This window comes from Panthera onca, chromosome A1, assembly GCF_046562875.1.
Source record: "Panthera onca isolate mPanOnc1 chromosome A1, mPanOnc1 haplotype 2, whole genome shotgun sequence".
Classification (NCBI taxonomy): Eukaryota; Metazoa; Chordata; class Mammalia; order Carnivora; family Felidae; genus Panthera; species Panthera onca.
This window is the reverse complement of record NC_138339.1, coordinates 113,370,027-113,386,899: the sequence shown is the minus strand read 5'-3', so window position 1 is coordinate 113,386,899 and position 16,873 is coordinate 113,370,027. Positions and strand designations below refer to the sequence as shown.

Genomic DNA, 16,873 nt, shown 5'->3' with positions numbered 1-16,873 from the left:
GTTTTTCCATGGGATAATCATAGTCCTTTTATTTTTTAGGGTTATATATTAATATATTTATATTTACATAAAATAGTTATGAATATATTATATGGAAGTATCACTACTTAAAGTATAAATACAACTAGTATCTTGACAAAGGGTCCCTCTACAATATACATACTTTGAAAAAATGTGGAGCATTTACTGTATATTAGGAGCTGAGAATATGTTGGAAGGCTTAACAAACGTATTTCTTTTCTTGCGGTGCTGACTACTTCAGCCAATGAGAATTGGTTCTGAAGATACAATGATTCTTTCCCCCATAGCCTTCCAGCAATTGTTTTTCCATCCTTTCACTGTAGAGAGTGAATTCTAAGATTAAATCAATACCCCAAGTATTTCTTTCCTGTTTTTGTACTTTATGGCAGTTTAATTACTCTCAAATAAACTAATCCGTTGGCTAAAACTAAACTTTATTCTATGTGCTAATGGTATTTTTTTGAATGTACTTGTGCCCAACAGAATCAGATTCATAGTGAGACTTTATAAGTGGCAAGATTTTGTTTTTCATCAATCCCTAAATTTTCTAAATCCAAAGATTGGAGCAGTAATTAGGCTTCCTTAATAAAGAATAGGATATGACTTTTAAGAGAGAACTCCATTCCAATCTCAAGCAGTCAAAAAACTAAAATCTAAAAAAAAAAGGGAAAAATAATAAAGCTGTCTCTTTTGAGGTACATGGGAAATTAAGAAACACAACTTTATCCAAAATTGCTCATTATTACCTGTTGAAATTGGATCAGAAAGCTTATGCCATTTGAAATCTTTTCATATGGCATATTTCCAGATAGTGAAATCATTGGTGGTCAACTTTTTGGATGCTTTGCTCTTTAATCACTTATGCCTTCAACCTGGTAGTAGCTGCGTAGTGAGATAGGTGATGGTAATTAGCTTGCTGAGTCAGTGGGAAGGAGCCCTGTAATATTGAATAATTGTTTCTTTGATGTATGGTGTGATTAACATGCTTAAGATTTTTAACTCAGGACCATCTGGATGTTAGATCTGAGAAGAGGAAGTAAAATCAGTTTTATATACTGTGTAGAACATGAAATAACAAATCTCAGTCTGTTCTTTGCCATTCTTTTTCTTTACCTTTTCGGTTTTTTAAAAAACTTTATACCAATTAATTTAAGCACTTAGCAATCAAACATATCAAATAAAATGAAATCATTATAAGTCTGTGAATCACCTTACTTGTTATGATCTTTGTTCCAGATAACTATGGAACAAAAATCTGGACAAAAATATAAAGGCACAGTGACACTACCATTTTGGAAAGTAGACGTAGTTTATTGTCTTTAGACTTATATAACACTAATGTGTCAACAATGGGTTTAGCTTATTCCCTGATATTAAGTCTCATCATGCTCTCATTTCTGTGAGAGATATTCCTATTAGGCCCAGGAGTTGACTAAGGAGAATGTAGAACCTGGAGTTGAAAGTCATTAGTTTTGATCTTCTCTGTAATCACCAATTTATTATCATGAACTTTGGTGCAATGGAAAATTATTATCTCTTTATAGATCTCAGCAGTTTAAAATGGGAAGAATTGGGGCCTCCAAGGATTTTTGTGTGTGTGTTTATTTATTCTTTGAGAAAGAGAGAAAACACACACACACACACACACACACACACACACACACACACACACAAGCAGCGGAAGAGCGGAGAGAGGGAACCACAGAATCTGAAGCAAACTCCAGACTATGAGCTGTCAGCACAGAGCCTGATGTGGGGCTCAAACTCACACTGTTAGATCTTGACCTGAGCCAAAGTCAGATGTTCACCCAACTAAGCCATCCAGGTGCCCCTGGGCCTTCGGGGGTCTTAACCTCTGCATCTCTTTCTTGTCCTTAGCTGCTGTCTTCCAGGTGCTTCTGCTTCTGATGCCCAAGAGAACAGCAACAAGCTGGGATTTGGAGAGGTCTTGAGGACTCCTGCTGTTTGAGCCTCATTTGTGATTGAGGTGCAGACTGATAAGAGGAAGAATGATTTGCAGTGAGATGCAGGAGGAAAGAATGGATTCATACCATTAGATGAAAATTACAAAACAATAGAATGATAACATCCTGCAGAAAGTGTCTTCATGCATGGGTTTGTGTCTCTCGTATAGCGTAATTAGCTAGGATTCAAATTCAAGTTAAGGCACTTTTTTTTTTTCTATCTCTACCACTGAAAACATAAATTTTGGTTTTCATAAAAATCACCAGTAGCTTTGTATGCCTTTGCCCAAAGACAGCTGAATGGTATTTACTTGTCTCTTGCTAAGACTTAGCATTGTTTGCAATGGCTGGGTGCAGTTGACTTGTCTGAAAAGATTTCCATATTGCGACCTTGTTGGAGTGAACTCGGCAGGTGAATAGATGAACAGCAGCTTTTATCTTCCATGGTCAGATCTCACTCTCCTGAGTTGACTAATATTTACCTAAGCCTCTCTCTACTTCTTCCTCCTCTCTCAGAGTTTGTTTCCTTGTTATCCCAACCTGGATGCTTGACCTACAACTCAGCTTCCTTGGAATTGTTCTTGGCTCACCTTGTGCATTTTTCGTTTCCATGATTATTTATTTCTTAATTTGAATGCTTCTCTTTGTTCTGTAACATGGCATTCACCACTGCTTTCCTGTTCTCCACTAGGTTGCCCTTTGCTGTTGGTGTGCTTCCCACCTACACAGGTATGCAACACATTTCTTTATCTAATCTCTTGGCTTATCTGGCCTTTAATATTTTCTTAGCACAGTATATAGTTCAGCCTTATTTGATTTATCACCAACATATAAACTCCCCCATAACCTCACATTTTCATTTGCTTCTGTGGATGTGAATTCCTTCAGGAGAAACTGATTTTTATTCCCAATAAAGAAATAATATCTGAAGAGTTTTATAAAAGGACCTTAGAACATCTCACAAACATTATCACCTTCATCTTTCGTGTTGTCTCTATTAAAAAACATAGATGGAAGACAAGCATTCAATTTTGAGATAAAAAATTATAGTTATGGCCAATTGCTTACAACTAGTGAGTAGACAGTAATCCTGAGTACAAACAAAGGGTAATATGTCTCCCTATTTTGCATTCTTCTACCTTTTGGAGGAACTATTTATATAACACAATTACATTGTTTTGATTCATTTCAACAAAACATATACAATAATTAATATATGAAAGTCACTCTAAGTCGAATATATATAAGACATAGAAGAACGGTAGTTGTCTTTGAGGGAGTGGGGAGACACCTACAGAGAGGCAGTCTATACTAAGTACTATGACAAAAGAAAGAACAAGTGTCCTGAGCCACAGATACACTAGAGGGTTGACTGGGTTGGTGTAGAGTACTTTGTGAAGGAGGCAGCTCTGGACTAGAATCATATGAAAAGAGGATGGGCAGAAATGTGCCTCTAGAGAAAAACACTCTGAACCATATTCTCCCAATCCCTGGTCCACCATTTCAATGTCCCTTTTAAACACCAATATAGCTTCTAAAGATACTATCTTGCAAATTGAGAATACGTTGTTTTCTAGGAGCCACCTGAGTATGAATAGCTGTGCGGTATATATATAATAGAAAGTAATTATAATTTCAACTCTCAAAGAAATGAGTTTAAATATGATCATCACAAAATGATAGAAACTCTATTGACCTAGAAATTATAATGAAAATAATAAATGAAAGTGAGAGAATTTATGAAAATATTTGCTGGGTTTTAAGTTGTGTGTGTGCTTCACTGAGAAGCATATTGTAAAAATTGTTCACAGTGCCTTGTTTCCCAGTCTTGTGATTAGCCTCCTGAGGCAGTCACATGGGCTCACTTCCTCTAAATCAGTGTTAAAGAAGAGTGTTTCAGGCAGACCACCTTGAGGTGATAATTGCTTTTCTCAGGAGATAGTCACATGTGTCAGGTCCTCTGGGAGGAAATGAATGAATTGCCTATTGTGCCTTAAAACTCAGACAAGAAATTTTAAAGGTGAATTTCCAAAGTATTAAGGCTCAGAGTAATCACTGGAGTGTGGCAGCTAGCCTGGGGGGCCCCACCCTTCCTAGACCCAGCAATCTCTTCCCCTGTACAAAATTACATAAACATTTGAAGATTTCCTTCTGCCCTCAGAATTCGATTTGTCTGCCAAAGTTATGGTCATTTGGGCTGGAAATTTGGCTATTTGCAATATCTTTTAAGGCACCGGTAGCTGCACTCTTTCCTGCACTTGCTTATTCATGATCTTGTGATTCTCTGAGTCTCTGGGGCCTCTTGGGTCAATTGCTCTGAGACCTATCAGTAGGGAAAAGAGGACATACTTATGTCATTTCTATCTAAATAGCAGGCCTCACTTTGGAGCTGACCCAAGGTAGCCTCTTCTGTATTCCAAGTAAGAGCCTTTTGCCAAATCTTGGTTGGGCAGAAACCCAGAGACTTGAGTTGTAGGGCATCCTTCTTCATGAGAATAATCAATAGATCTACAAAACATACAAGGCTGGTCACATGACGAATTTTTCTCTTTCCTACTACCCCCATGCCATTCCTTATCCCCTGTATCTTGACAGAACATCTACTGTAGAGGAACACAAAGTTTGGGCAGCTTCACTCCCTCCCTAGTTCCATTAAATAACTCTATTCTTGGATCCTTAATACCTTACTACCATAGTGCTTTCAGAAATAAAAAGTATTTTCTTTTCCCAGTACACAAATGGCTCAGAATTATTTCTTTTTCTAGATGTTCTCATCTGTTGCTGGTTGGGTTACACTGAGAAATTCTGAAATGGAATTTTGAGGATAGAATATTATTATAGAGTGTTCTTGGGATAGCACCTCTGGAGGGCTGGAAAAAGCAACAGAATTGGAAAGAAGGATATGCTCAGCTGAGACACAAAACAAATCTTAGTCAATTCCACAGGGATGTCTGGAAGTAGAATGGCCCCTCACAGTTGCCCTGAGTTGGGGTAAGATGGCAGGCCTCAATATTACCACATCAATAAGTCATCGGATGTGGGCATCCTTAGCAAGGGCATCCCATGGTTGAGAGGGCTCTCTGTAGCTGAGACAACCCTGAGGAGCTGACAGCTTAGATGTCTGCTGGCTGAATTCTAAGTAGCTGGAACAGGAAGAAAGGAACATCTGGATGGTGCACAGTGATCACAAAAGCCTGCCCCCCTGCTCCATTCAGATTCACATTTCAATATTACATTTAGGAAGCAGCTCTTTAAGATTCTGTTGACTTCTCTTCCTGGGTTAAAGTGTGAACAGCATGTTAGTGAGACAAACTATAGTCCAATGCTATAGCTGGCCTCAGTATCACAACTTACACTTAATGCCTCCTACTATTGATTCTCTGTTTTCCTCACTCTCACCTTGCATTTCTGTTGGCCTCAGTTGTTTACCTGATGGCGTAACCCATACCCTCACGCTTAAGTAGTCTCAGCCCCCATTCACCCTGCCCTTCTCAAAACAAGATTTCTGCACTTGCCCATTTGCCATAATAACTGGGAAGGGGAGGACCAAGAGGTGCTCAAGTGGACCACCAAGTGGATAGCAACGCTACTACCTGATGATTGGTCAGTTACTCTGCCCAAACGATTACTCCTCCTCTTGCCAACTGGTTCCTAGGCACATGGAGACTGACTGCCAAGGCTATAGTAAACATTTATAATACAATGGGATTATACTCTATTCTTTGGATCAAGTATTCTCCCTTTAAGAACAAGCATCTTTAAATGCATAGAGCCCAGAGTTGTATAGAAAGGGCACACAAATGATTCAAGCATGGAACTGGGAAAGATGAGAGGACAACTTTTGTTTCCATGCCTTAGTTCCTAGATTCATATATTTATCGTTTGGGAATATGACCCATATTCTTTCATTCAAAGAATATACTAACCTTGGAAGATGATACCCCATCCTAGTAAATCATTGGTCCTGAGTTGAAATTTCATCTGCGCCTTTGGAAGGATATTTCAATGCTCTATCTATGTGGTTATTTAGTACCTATTCTATGTTGGATGCTATTTGGTGGGCTTGATAAAATTATACAAAGGTTTTTGTAATTTGTGTCCACTTCCATATGTTCATTCACATGCCTGTACCCTGAATTTCCTTGTCCCCGATTTTCTTATTTTTTTTCTTTCCAGGCCCTGATCAGCCCACCAAGCCAATTGCCACTACTCGTGAGTCTATATATGTATTCGCATCTTGTGTCGCTTCTCTTTCTCCACAAAGTAGATGGCTAGGTGCAGAGAAGTGACTTTGCACTATCTCTTGAGGTCCTTGCTAAGATTCTAAATCCTGCAGGTTTAGAAAGTATACTGTCTTTCTTCTCTTATGGACCCAGTATGTCCTTGGCTTGGTTATGCTGAAAGTTAACTTAGCTATTGGTCAAGTGACCTGATTGGGAGATAGGGATATATCCTGAAAGAAGCAAACATTATCTTTCAGAGGGAGACCTCTGCATTTTCTTCTTGCAAAAGTAGAGTGTGTTAGCTGTTGATGGTGGGGGTGCACTTTTTCAGCCTTATAGGCTGTCAGGGATCTAAGGATTTAGGATTTTTGTTGATCTCTACTTTAGATACTTATCTAAAGTATCTGTGTGAAGGTCCTATTCTCTCCTAGCCCGGGTCCTAATCTTGGCATGGAAGATCTGTTTTTAATTAGAAACTGAAATGAGGGCTCAAATACAGCCTCAGCCAACACCAGAGAGAGCCTGTAGGCCGAAATGACCCTTCATAAATGTCTTGAGCTTGGCCAAGATGATCAGATATTTGTACTCCTGCGTTGATCAAGCATTGGATATAGGTCTAGGGAAAGGGCATTACCTTGGATGAAAACTCTCCAGTGGAGGCAATTTTTTAAAAAAGTTTATTTATTTTTGAGAGAGAATATGAGAGGGGGAGGGGCAGAGAGGGGGGGAGGGGCAGAGAGAGAGAGCAGGAGACAGATAAACTGAAGCAGATTCCATGCTGTCAACGCAAAGCCTGATATAGGGCTCGAATCTATGAACCCTGAGATCATGACACAAGCTGAAGTTGGATGCTCAACAGACTGAACCACCAGGCATCCCCCAGGCAATTCTTGAAGGGGCTGACAGCTAACAGGTACCTGACAGCTCTCCAAGCAGTGGGGGCAATAAGTCCTCTATTGAAAAGGGATCTAGACATGAGAGCTAATCCTTTTAGGGAAGTGGCAATTTGAGGAACTTATGGAAGAAACTTTCAGAAGGATTGTGCCATCTCTTTACATGGCTCTGCCTTTGTACATTCTGCCTTTTCTGTCCCAAATGCTCTTTTACCTACTTTTAATTCTTTTCTTAGCTAACTGAGACCTGTCCTATAAGCATTGGCTTCTCAGGGTAGCTTTTTTTTTTCTTTTCTCACCACCCTCAACCTCAAGGCTACTTGCCTAACAAACTTCCTGGCTGGTTAAATGATCCTTTGAGTCACCTTGATGTTTTTAACATGCTTCTATGTTAACTCTATTAACTCTATTAGTCTGTTTGGCTGGTGTAACAGAATACCAGAGACTGCGGGGTTTGGGGAGGGGGACTTATAAACAACAGAAATTCATTTCTGGAGGCTGGGAAGTCCAAGATCAAGGCACCAGCTAATTTGTTGTCTGATGAGGACCAACTTCCTGGTCCATAGATGGCTGTCTTCTTCCTGTGTCCTCACATGGCTGAAGAGGAGAGGGAGCCTTCTTGGGTCTCTTTTATAAGGGCACTAATCTCATTCATGAAGGCTCTACTCTTATGACCTAGTCACCACCCAGAGGCTACATCTTCAAGTACCATCATGTTGGGGATTAGGGTTTGTTTTTGTTTTTGTGTTTTGTTTTGTTTTGTTGAGAAGTTAAAAAAAATTTTTTAACATTTATTTTTGAGAAACAGAGAGAGAGAGTGAGTGGAGGAGGGGGAGAGAGAGAGAGGGACACAGAATCCGAAGCAGGCTCCAGGATCCAAGCTATGAGCACAGAGCCCAATGCTGAGCTCAAACCTATGAACTTAATGAGTTCGAGTCATGAGTTGAACTCAAACTCATGACCTGAGCAGAAGTGGGATGCTGAACCGACTGAGCCACCCAGGCACCCTGAGGATTAGGTTTTAACATGTGAATTGTTCTGGGTATTGGGGAGACAAAACATTTAGTCCATAACATTAACACCTAATACACTGATGTGTAATTATGCAGTTACCTGCTTATATTTTAACTTGGACTATAAATTTCTTGAGGGTTATAAATTTTCTTTTATTTCTGTGTATTCAAGGACCAGAATGAGTATGGTGCATTTCATATATCATATATATTAAATACATAAATAAACCCAAAATAATATCATTCATGTTGTAGTATAAGGACATAGGGCTAGAGTCAAGAGATTCAATTTGAGTTCTTACTTGATTATAGATAGACGATAGATAAGTCATTCAATCTCACTATATCTCAGTTTTACCCTCTGTAAAATGTAGATAAGTACTTTCCCTACACTATATCATTATTTTAAAGATAAAAGAAAATAAAATATGTGAAAGAATTTTGGATAATAAAAGGGCTATATGAATGCCAGGAGTGATTACTGTTGATCTCTCTATCACTTTCTTCACCAGTGACCAATGTTCACTTATGCTGCTGCCTGTGAATGTTTCTGTTCTAATCCTCCAGGTTGATCACAGATACAGACTCTTTACTGTTGTTATAGTGTATCTTCTCTGTTCTTTTCAATTCTGGACAAGTAGCCTATATGTGTATTTGGAAACTGGTGAACAAATAAGCCACTGAAAACTATCACCTCTGGAAGAACACCCAAGAATAGCTAAAGGCTAGTCATAAAGGGTGGAAAGATGATTGAGATATAGTTTCTAACTGTAGGAAACTGGTAGTCTTCTAGACAGAGACAAACATGTAGCAGTTTAAGAGAAATAAAATATTATAGGTATCTTATAAATATAAATATGAGATGGGATGTTGTGCATGTACAAAGGAAGGAGTGATTGTGGTAGTTCAGGAGAGTCTCCATTAAAGAGATGAAGCTTGCTTGGGAGTAGGTCTGATGCAGGAAGACAAGGAACTGAAGAGCATCCAGGATGAGCAGAGGCCCTAAGAAGAAGGCAGCCACACATGTTCCCACTTTAGTGTTATGAAAGCATCCTTAGACATGTTACCTGAAAAACCTGCCCAGATCTTGCAAGAAGAATTCTTGCTCTTATTAGATGGGCCTCAGTTATCATGCTATGGGGCCACCATCTCATTTTCTTACTTTTTGTTTTTATTTCAGCCTTCCAGCCCAGGCTTTGGGGCCTTTGGGCTATGGACTTTCTGTGTCCCTACATCAAAAAATGTATATTCAGAGATGAAGGAAAAAAAATGAAGTATCTTAGTAATAGTTTTAAGTAAAGAAGCAAGTAATCAGGAATGAGAGAGAGAGAGAGAGAGAGAGAGAGAGAGAGAGAGAGAGAGATTTATATCTTAAGAGACAAGTTTAGGATGAAAAATTACTAGACTTGGAATCTGAGGACTTGAATTCAAGCCCTCTAAGTCAGGTATTAGCTGTGTGATTTGGATGCTTGGTGAACCTTGCTTACCTTCAGGTGATTACTTACACTTACACTCCGTGTCATTACAAGAATGAAAACTTCAGTTTGCAAAAGGACAGTGCTCTTTCTGGTCTAGACCCAGGTCTGCACACTCAATTCACACTGAATTTTTGTTGTTGAATTAATTATAGCTATATCTGTGGAGGAAAGAATTAGATTTAACATGGTAAAGATGATGAATTCCAAAATATCTCCTTTTATTTATTTTTTACTTTTTAATTTTTTTTTAGAGACAGAGACTGCTCATGGGGGAGATGGGCAGATAGAGAGAATCTTAAGCAGGTTCCATGCTCAGTGTGGAGCCCAATGACCAATGACCCTGGGATCCAATGACCCTGGGATCACACTCTGAGCCAAAATCAAGAGTTGGATGCTCAAACAACTGGGCCACCCACGTGTCCCTTTATTTACTTTTTAAAAATTTTTATTTATTTCTTTAAAAGTATGTGTATTTTTAATTGAAATATAATTAGCACACAGCATTATATTAGTTTCGGGTGTACAATGTAGTGATTCAACAATTCTATACATTGCTCAGCACTCCTCATGATAGTTACATTCTTAACTCCCTTTTTCCATTTTTCTATTTCACCTCTGCCCCCCCCCTGGCAACCATCAGTTTGTTCTCTGTATTTAAGAGTCTGTCTTTGTTGTTGTGCCTTTCCTCCTTTATTTATTTATTTTTTAAAATTCCACATATGAGTGAAATTATATGATATTTGTCTTTCTTTGTTTGGCTTATTTCACTTAGCATTATATATTCTAGGTATATCTTTGTTGTTGCAAATGTCAAGATCTCATTTTTTATGACTCAGTAATATTCTACTGTAAATATATATATGTGTGTGTGTGTGTGTGTGTGTACACACTTACATACATACATACATATACCACATCTTCTTTATCCATTCATCAATCTGTAGACACTTGGGTTACTTTCATATCTTGGCCATTGTCAATAATGCTGCAATAAAAATAGTGCAATAAAAATAATGCTGCATACATCTTTTTGATTTAGTGCTTTTATTTGCTATAAGTAAATACCCAGTAGTGGAATTAATGGATCATATGGTAGTTCTATTTTTAATTTTTTGAGGAACCTCCATAGTATTTTCCACAGTTGTTGTACTAATTTAACTTTCCACCAGTGGTGCACAAGGGTTCCTTTTTCTCCATATCCTTGGCAATACTAATTATTTCTCGCCCTTTTGATCCTAGCTATTCTGACAGATGTTAGGTGCCATCTCACTGTGCTTTTGATTTGTATATCCCTGATGATTTATGATGTTGAGCGTCTCTTCATGTGTCTATTGGCCATCTATATGTCTTCTTTGGAAAAATGTCTCTTCAGGTCCTCTGCCCATTTTTTAATTGGATTATTGTGGTGTTTTTGGTGTTGAGGTATATAAGTTCTTTATGTATTTTGGATATTAACTCCTTATTGAATAGATAATTTGCAAATATCTTCTCTCATTCCATAAGTTGCTTGTCATTTTGTTGATGCTTTCCTTTAGTGTGCAAAAACTTTTTATTTTGGTGTAGTCTCAATAGTTTAATTTTGCTCTAACAGTAAAACCTTAGATTGCGAGTAACTTGTTTTGCACGTGTACTGCAAGATGAGCAAACATTTCCAATAGATTTTTAATTGTTAAATAAGCATTGTCTTGCAATATGAGTTGCATGTCTCAGGCTGTGGTATTTGGCAGAAATCCATGATTTTTCAGAATGTTGGAAGGTGCCCACAACTGGTACTAGTGTACTTTTTGTCACTTCAAAGCACCTATGGAAGTCCTTTGCTTTTTCATACAAGTGTAAGCTTAGGAATGCTTTGCTTCATTCTAGGTCAGGCTGCCTGCAGATATAGACCCTTTCCTCTGCTGCCTTATTGCCAGTCTCATTAAATACAGTATATGACAAGAGCTTATTAATACTATACTGTAGTCAACATCTGTGTGAGTGTACACAATGGCCTCCATGCAGAAAAGGTTGAAAAGAAAGGAGGTAAGAGGAAGGAGATGATTATGGTGGAAGTTAAGAAGGAAATCATTGAAAAGTATGATGAAGTATGTGAATGGCTGAAACTGAAAGAATTTATAAGAAGATTCTGTCTGTATCTCATCTGTAGAGGAGGAGGAGAAAAAGTCGGAGGAATCTCTCCCTTCATATGAGATTAGAGAGATGTGTAAAAAGGGAAACGGTGCAAAATTTTGTAGAAAAGCACCACCAAATAAGGCTGTAGCAGTGTGAGCGATGAATCTGTTTAATGACAATGCGAGTTCACATTTCCATGAAATCCTCAAAAGGAGGCAAAAGCATGTGTCATTGGATAGGTTCCTTATTAAAGTTGCTCAAAAAGAAAAAGATTCCATTGAGCCAGTAGACAGCAATGACTCCATTAGTAATAGTGAAAGTTGTTCTACACAGTAACCCTCATCTCTCTTGTGTCCCTCACATGAGCCACAAAGGTTTTCAAAGGTAAGTGTAAGTTAACTTGTTTATTTTTCTTTATATTTTATATTTTATTTATTATTTTGTATCATATTACAGTATTGTAATCACTTTTATATGAATATTTTTGGGTTGTGGAATGAATCATCTGAGTTTCCATTATTTCTTGTGGGGAAATTCGCTTTGATGTACAAGTGCTTTGGATTACAAGCATGTTTCTGGAATGAATTACACTCACAAACCAAGGTTTTACTGTATTTCCCTTGCTTTGGGAGACATAGCTAGGAAAATGTTTCTACAGCCCAATATTGTTAAAATGTCCATACTACCCAAAGCAATCTACAGATTTAGTGCAATCTCTATCAAAATAACAACAACATTTTTCACAGAACTAGAACGAATAATCCTTAAATTTTTGTGGTATCCCAAAAGACTTAATATAGCCAGAGAAGTCTTTAGAATGAAGAACAAATCTGGAGGTATCACAATCCTAGATTTTAGACTATACTACAAAGCTATAGTAATCAAACCTATATGGCACTGGCACAAATAAACACACAGGTCAGTGGAACAGAAGAGAGAGTCCATAAATAAATGCATGATTATATGGTCAATAAATCTATGATAAAGGAGGAAAGAATATGCAAAGGAGAAAAGACTGCCTCCTCAATACATGGTATTGGGGAAGCAAAAGAATGAAACTGAAAGTGGACTACTTTTATACACCATACACAAAATTAAACTCAAAATGGATTAAAGACCTAAATGTGAGACCTAAAACCATAAGGATCCTAGAAGAAAACATAGGCAGTAATTTCTTTTACATTGGCTACAGAAACTTGTTTTTAGATATTTCTCTTCAGATCTCTTCTTAAACTGGAAACCATGTTGCCTGATGGAATGCCATAGGTACCAGAGCTAAGCCACCTGAGTGGGAGTCCCCTCTCTGCTGCTTACTGACTCTTTGACTTTATAAATGTCATTTAATTTCTCTGTGTTCCCATTCTCAATAGCAGAATCAGGTTTTGATGATTAAATCACTGTTTTGATACTGGGAATTGCAGTAATAAACAAAATTCGAAAACCCCCATTTTTATGTAGGTTGTGTTCTAGTGATGATGATAATAACCTCTATTTTAACATCGTAGTGAGGATTAAATATGTCTTTGTACCTAAAGCCATTTGAACAGTGCCTGACACATACAAAGTACATAATATCTACTAGGTATTACTATTATTAGACCAAACTCTGATCTTTGTAGACTTAAAAGTTATGAGTGTCTGTGGTGTCCCTTTATTCCTTAACATGACAGCACGTTGCAAGTACCAGCCCTAAAGAAATGTAGGCTTCAATATATTAGAATTTAGTAAATTTTGGTTCTTCTTTTAGTGGAAAGACTTCCTTGTAGTCCTATGGAAGTGGCTTTCTCAATATCGTTGATCTCAGTCTTGGTTCTTCCACTTCTGTCCTTTTGTAGGGCTGGTTTAATCCTCTCTGCCATGGTTATGGGATCCTCCCCACTTGCTTGCTTCCTGTCTTGAGTGGTAGAAATTCTTTTGTTTGAAGATTCCCTATGCTCCCCTACCCTGTCCCCAATTACCCTGCCTCCTGGGAGATTTTTCACCTCTCTTCTCACCTCTCACTTCCTTTCCGTACCACTCATTTGACTCTGAACACTTCTGCTCTGAATTATAGGCTTTTTTTTTTTTTAATAAAAGCCTTGTTAGTAGCTGAGAAGGATGGGCAGTGATGAGGTCTTATATTCTTTTGCATTTTTCTGTAGTCCTTTGCACAATAGGTATTTAGTGTGGTTTATTTCCATGTGGCTTTGGTGGACTTTCTGTTTGTATAAAAGCAGTGAGGGGATTTGCTACTATGGATACTTTCAGCCGAATGTTGTGTGGAGCAGTTGGGATGGCTTTCAGGGAGAAGGATGGGTAGGTAACAGTAATTATGGACAGGATGGACCTAAATATTGCAACTTATGTGTTCTGTGAACTTAGCTTATAAAACTGCGGAGGGAAATGGAGAAAGTTGGTCTTCACTGGCTTTTGTTGTGAGAAGTCAACCAAATGCAGGTGGAAAAATCAACTTAGCAAATACGGTGAGTTTTTTTCTAAGGCATTAGATGTTAGTTTCCATCTTGCTGCTCAAACTGCTGTTCATGAACCAACAGGGTTAGCAACATTTGGAAGCTTATTAGAAATGCAGAATCTCAGGCTTCACTACTGTACAGAACTACGAATTTTAACAAGACTACCAGGTGAATCTTATTCAACTAAATGTTGATAAGCCTTGAATTCTAGAGTTGGGCATTTAAATATTCCTGTATCTGAGCTGCTTCCCAAACAAATTAAATGAGAATCTGTAGGTGGGGGTGGGCCTCAGTAATTTTTAAAGCTCTGTAGATTCCAATGTGTAATGAAAGCTGAGAACCACTAATAGGGGGTGGTTTTGGGGACTGGTAAATATGTAGTAAAGGAGCAGATATGAATCTATTTACCTTTGGAATAGCTTTCTTTTCTTTTTTGACTAGGCCAAATGCACAGTAGGTGAGTTGACAGAACTGGTTCATAAATCTTCAGCCAGACTACACTCTTGTCTCTGCCATGTTGTATTGAGTCCATAGATTGAGTCCAACTCCAGCTATAGCCTCTATGGGCTGATAGATCTCAGAGCCTGTGGACTCTTGCACAGAGGCCAACACCCCCCACCCCTGACCTGGCAGAAGGCACAGTCAGATATTGCCAAAGCACAAAACAAAGGATCTGTCATTGGTATAAGCTCTGGGGCTGGAGTTAGATTAGGAAAGCCCCTTTCCTAGTGATCTGAAGTAGAATGAAGCTTAAATTTGAGTGTCCAGTTGTGTCTAGAAGTGAAGGCTGAGAGTTAGTGTCAGAGAATGACACTATCCAAGGAATAAGTGTCTGGAGCCAAAATTCCTAAATGAATTAAGAGTCCTTGAGTCAGGAGAATGCAAGACCAGTGTTGGTTGTGAGGGTCAAGGAAGAAGCAAAGCCTGCAGGTCCAGGACACTGACCATGAATCAACATGGGTTGTTAAAAGCTTGTTTTTATTTGGCCACAGAATGAGCTGGCAAGAGTTAAAGGCATAGTGCTTGTGTAAACAAATAATTGCAATTGCAGTTCTGAGATCCTTTGACCTACGTCAATTGGTACCTTATTCTAAAGGATTCTACTCCTTTACAATAATGGTTTCCTGCAATGAATTTTCTTTCCTTATTGCAGATAGGATTTATTCTGAAAAATGCAAAGGCTTTGGTGATTGGAGATAAGAAAGTCCATTAGGACTTCAAAGGCTTCAGATGGCTGTTGTTTGATGGCACTATAAATAAATTTAACATAAAATTAAAGGAGACTTCTTTGAAAAGTAAAGTGAAGTGGTCATCAATTGTTTGTTCTTGGGGCTGAGGTTGGGGTGAGGAGGAGATTCTCTCCTTTAATAGAGAACCATTTTTGTGTTTATGAACCTGGAACAGGGCAAAGAACATCAAGGCACTTCTAGATTGGTAAAGATGAAAAATTATCTTCTTGGGTCCCTTCCTAGCAGAAAAATACCTCAACCATAATGTATAATTGTTTCTATAGGGCAATGGCATCTTAAAAGGTGCAAAAAACTGGAGTGACAGAGAATGACAGTGCTGTCCAGTCATTTCTTAGTAATGGCTTATACATCTCTCCATATTTGTAAAGCTATAAGAGAGCTCAATAGTGTGGAAAGACTGGGATGAAAGTGCATTTCCCTTTCTGAAGGCAGCATAGAGAGGCATAAGCACCATCTTTGTTCTACCATTGGATGTGCCAATACTACATTTTTACAATGGTAGAAAATCAAAGAGAAAAATGAGAGAATTTCATTCCCTCATTCTTCCAGTAAAGTAGAATAGTGAAGTCATTGTATAAATGGCAGTCCAAAGGTTATAATATAGAATCCAGGTATATTAAGATCCTTAAAAATAATTAAACCAAATTTTTTACCCATGAGGAAACTGAGTCCCAAAGAGCCCAAGGTCATTGATGGCTTTAAGTAGTCTCCCATCCCCCATACTATAACATTTATGGGTTATAAGGCTTGTTTCATAGAAGAGTCCCTTCTAATCAAGAAGCATTGTGTAGAACAAGAACATAGCATCCTCCTCATCCACCACAGTGAAGCTCCTTCCTTCTGAGAAGGACTGCTTGCTCTTGATTATTCAGGTGATCAGTTATCTTATGGCTCCTCCCATTCACTTTTGGTTTACTTCCCTGTTCACATAGTTAGTTCTTGGGAAGAGAGAAAAATAAGGGAGGTAAAACACATGGTCATTCTTTCACTTATAAGTGGTTGGGTGGGGGACAGGTTGTGTAGAGAAAGGGCTGGTGGAAAGATTGAAATAAGTTTTGGTGGCTACTTGTAGATTTTATTTATTCTACAATATTAAGAACATAAAAAAATTTGAAAGCTTAACTGAAAATACATTTTCTTGTAAAATCTCCAATGTTTCGTGACTCACAATTCAAATGTTGAATCTTATTCAGTCATATAAATCACTAATCTTGAGTTATGAGTTTACCTCGTGATTTGTGTTTCTGTTAGAGGCACTATGAGTTTTAGACATCAAGTTTTATATTTGTAAATGTGTGAAAGTGGATGAGTGAGTGAAAGAAGGTAAGTTCCCAGGCTTTTCTAAGCTGAGAGTGTCAACCTATGTGTGAACAAATGCCTTCCTAGCCGATACTGGGTGTAAACCTCTTGAAATTTTGGAGGAGAGCCAACATTTCATCACCTTGGCTGATCTCTTGATACACAAT

General features: G+C 38.1%; 1 protein-coding gene across 1 annotated transcript in view; it reads left to right on the top strand.

The window, feature by feature from the left end:
• Positions 1–16,873, top strand: part of LOC144617365 (uncharacterized) — a 91,340-nt gene that overhangs the window by 31,434 nt on the left and 43,033 nt on the right. Inside the window, exons 3-4 of the mRNA XM_081795622.1 lie at positions 2,677–2,714; positions 6,162–6,197. Of these exons, the coding sequence (XP_081651748.1) occupies positions 2,677–2,714; positions 6,162–6,197 (74 nt within the window). The remainder of the gene's footprint in view (positions 1–2,676; positions 2,715–6,161; positions 6,198–16,873) is intronic.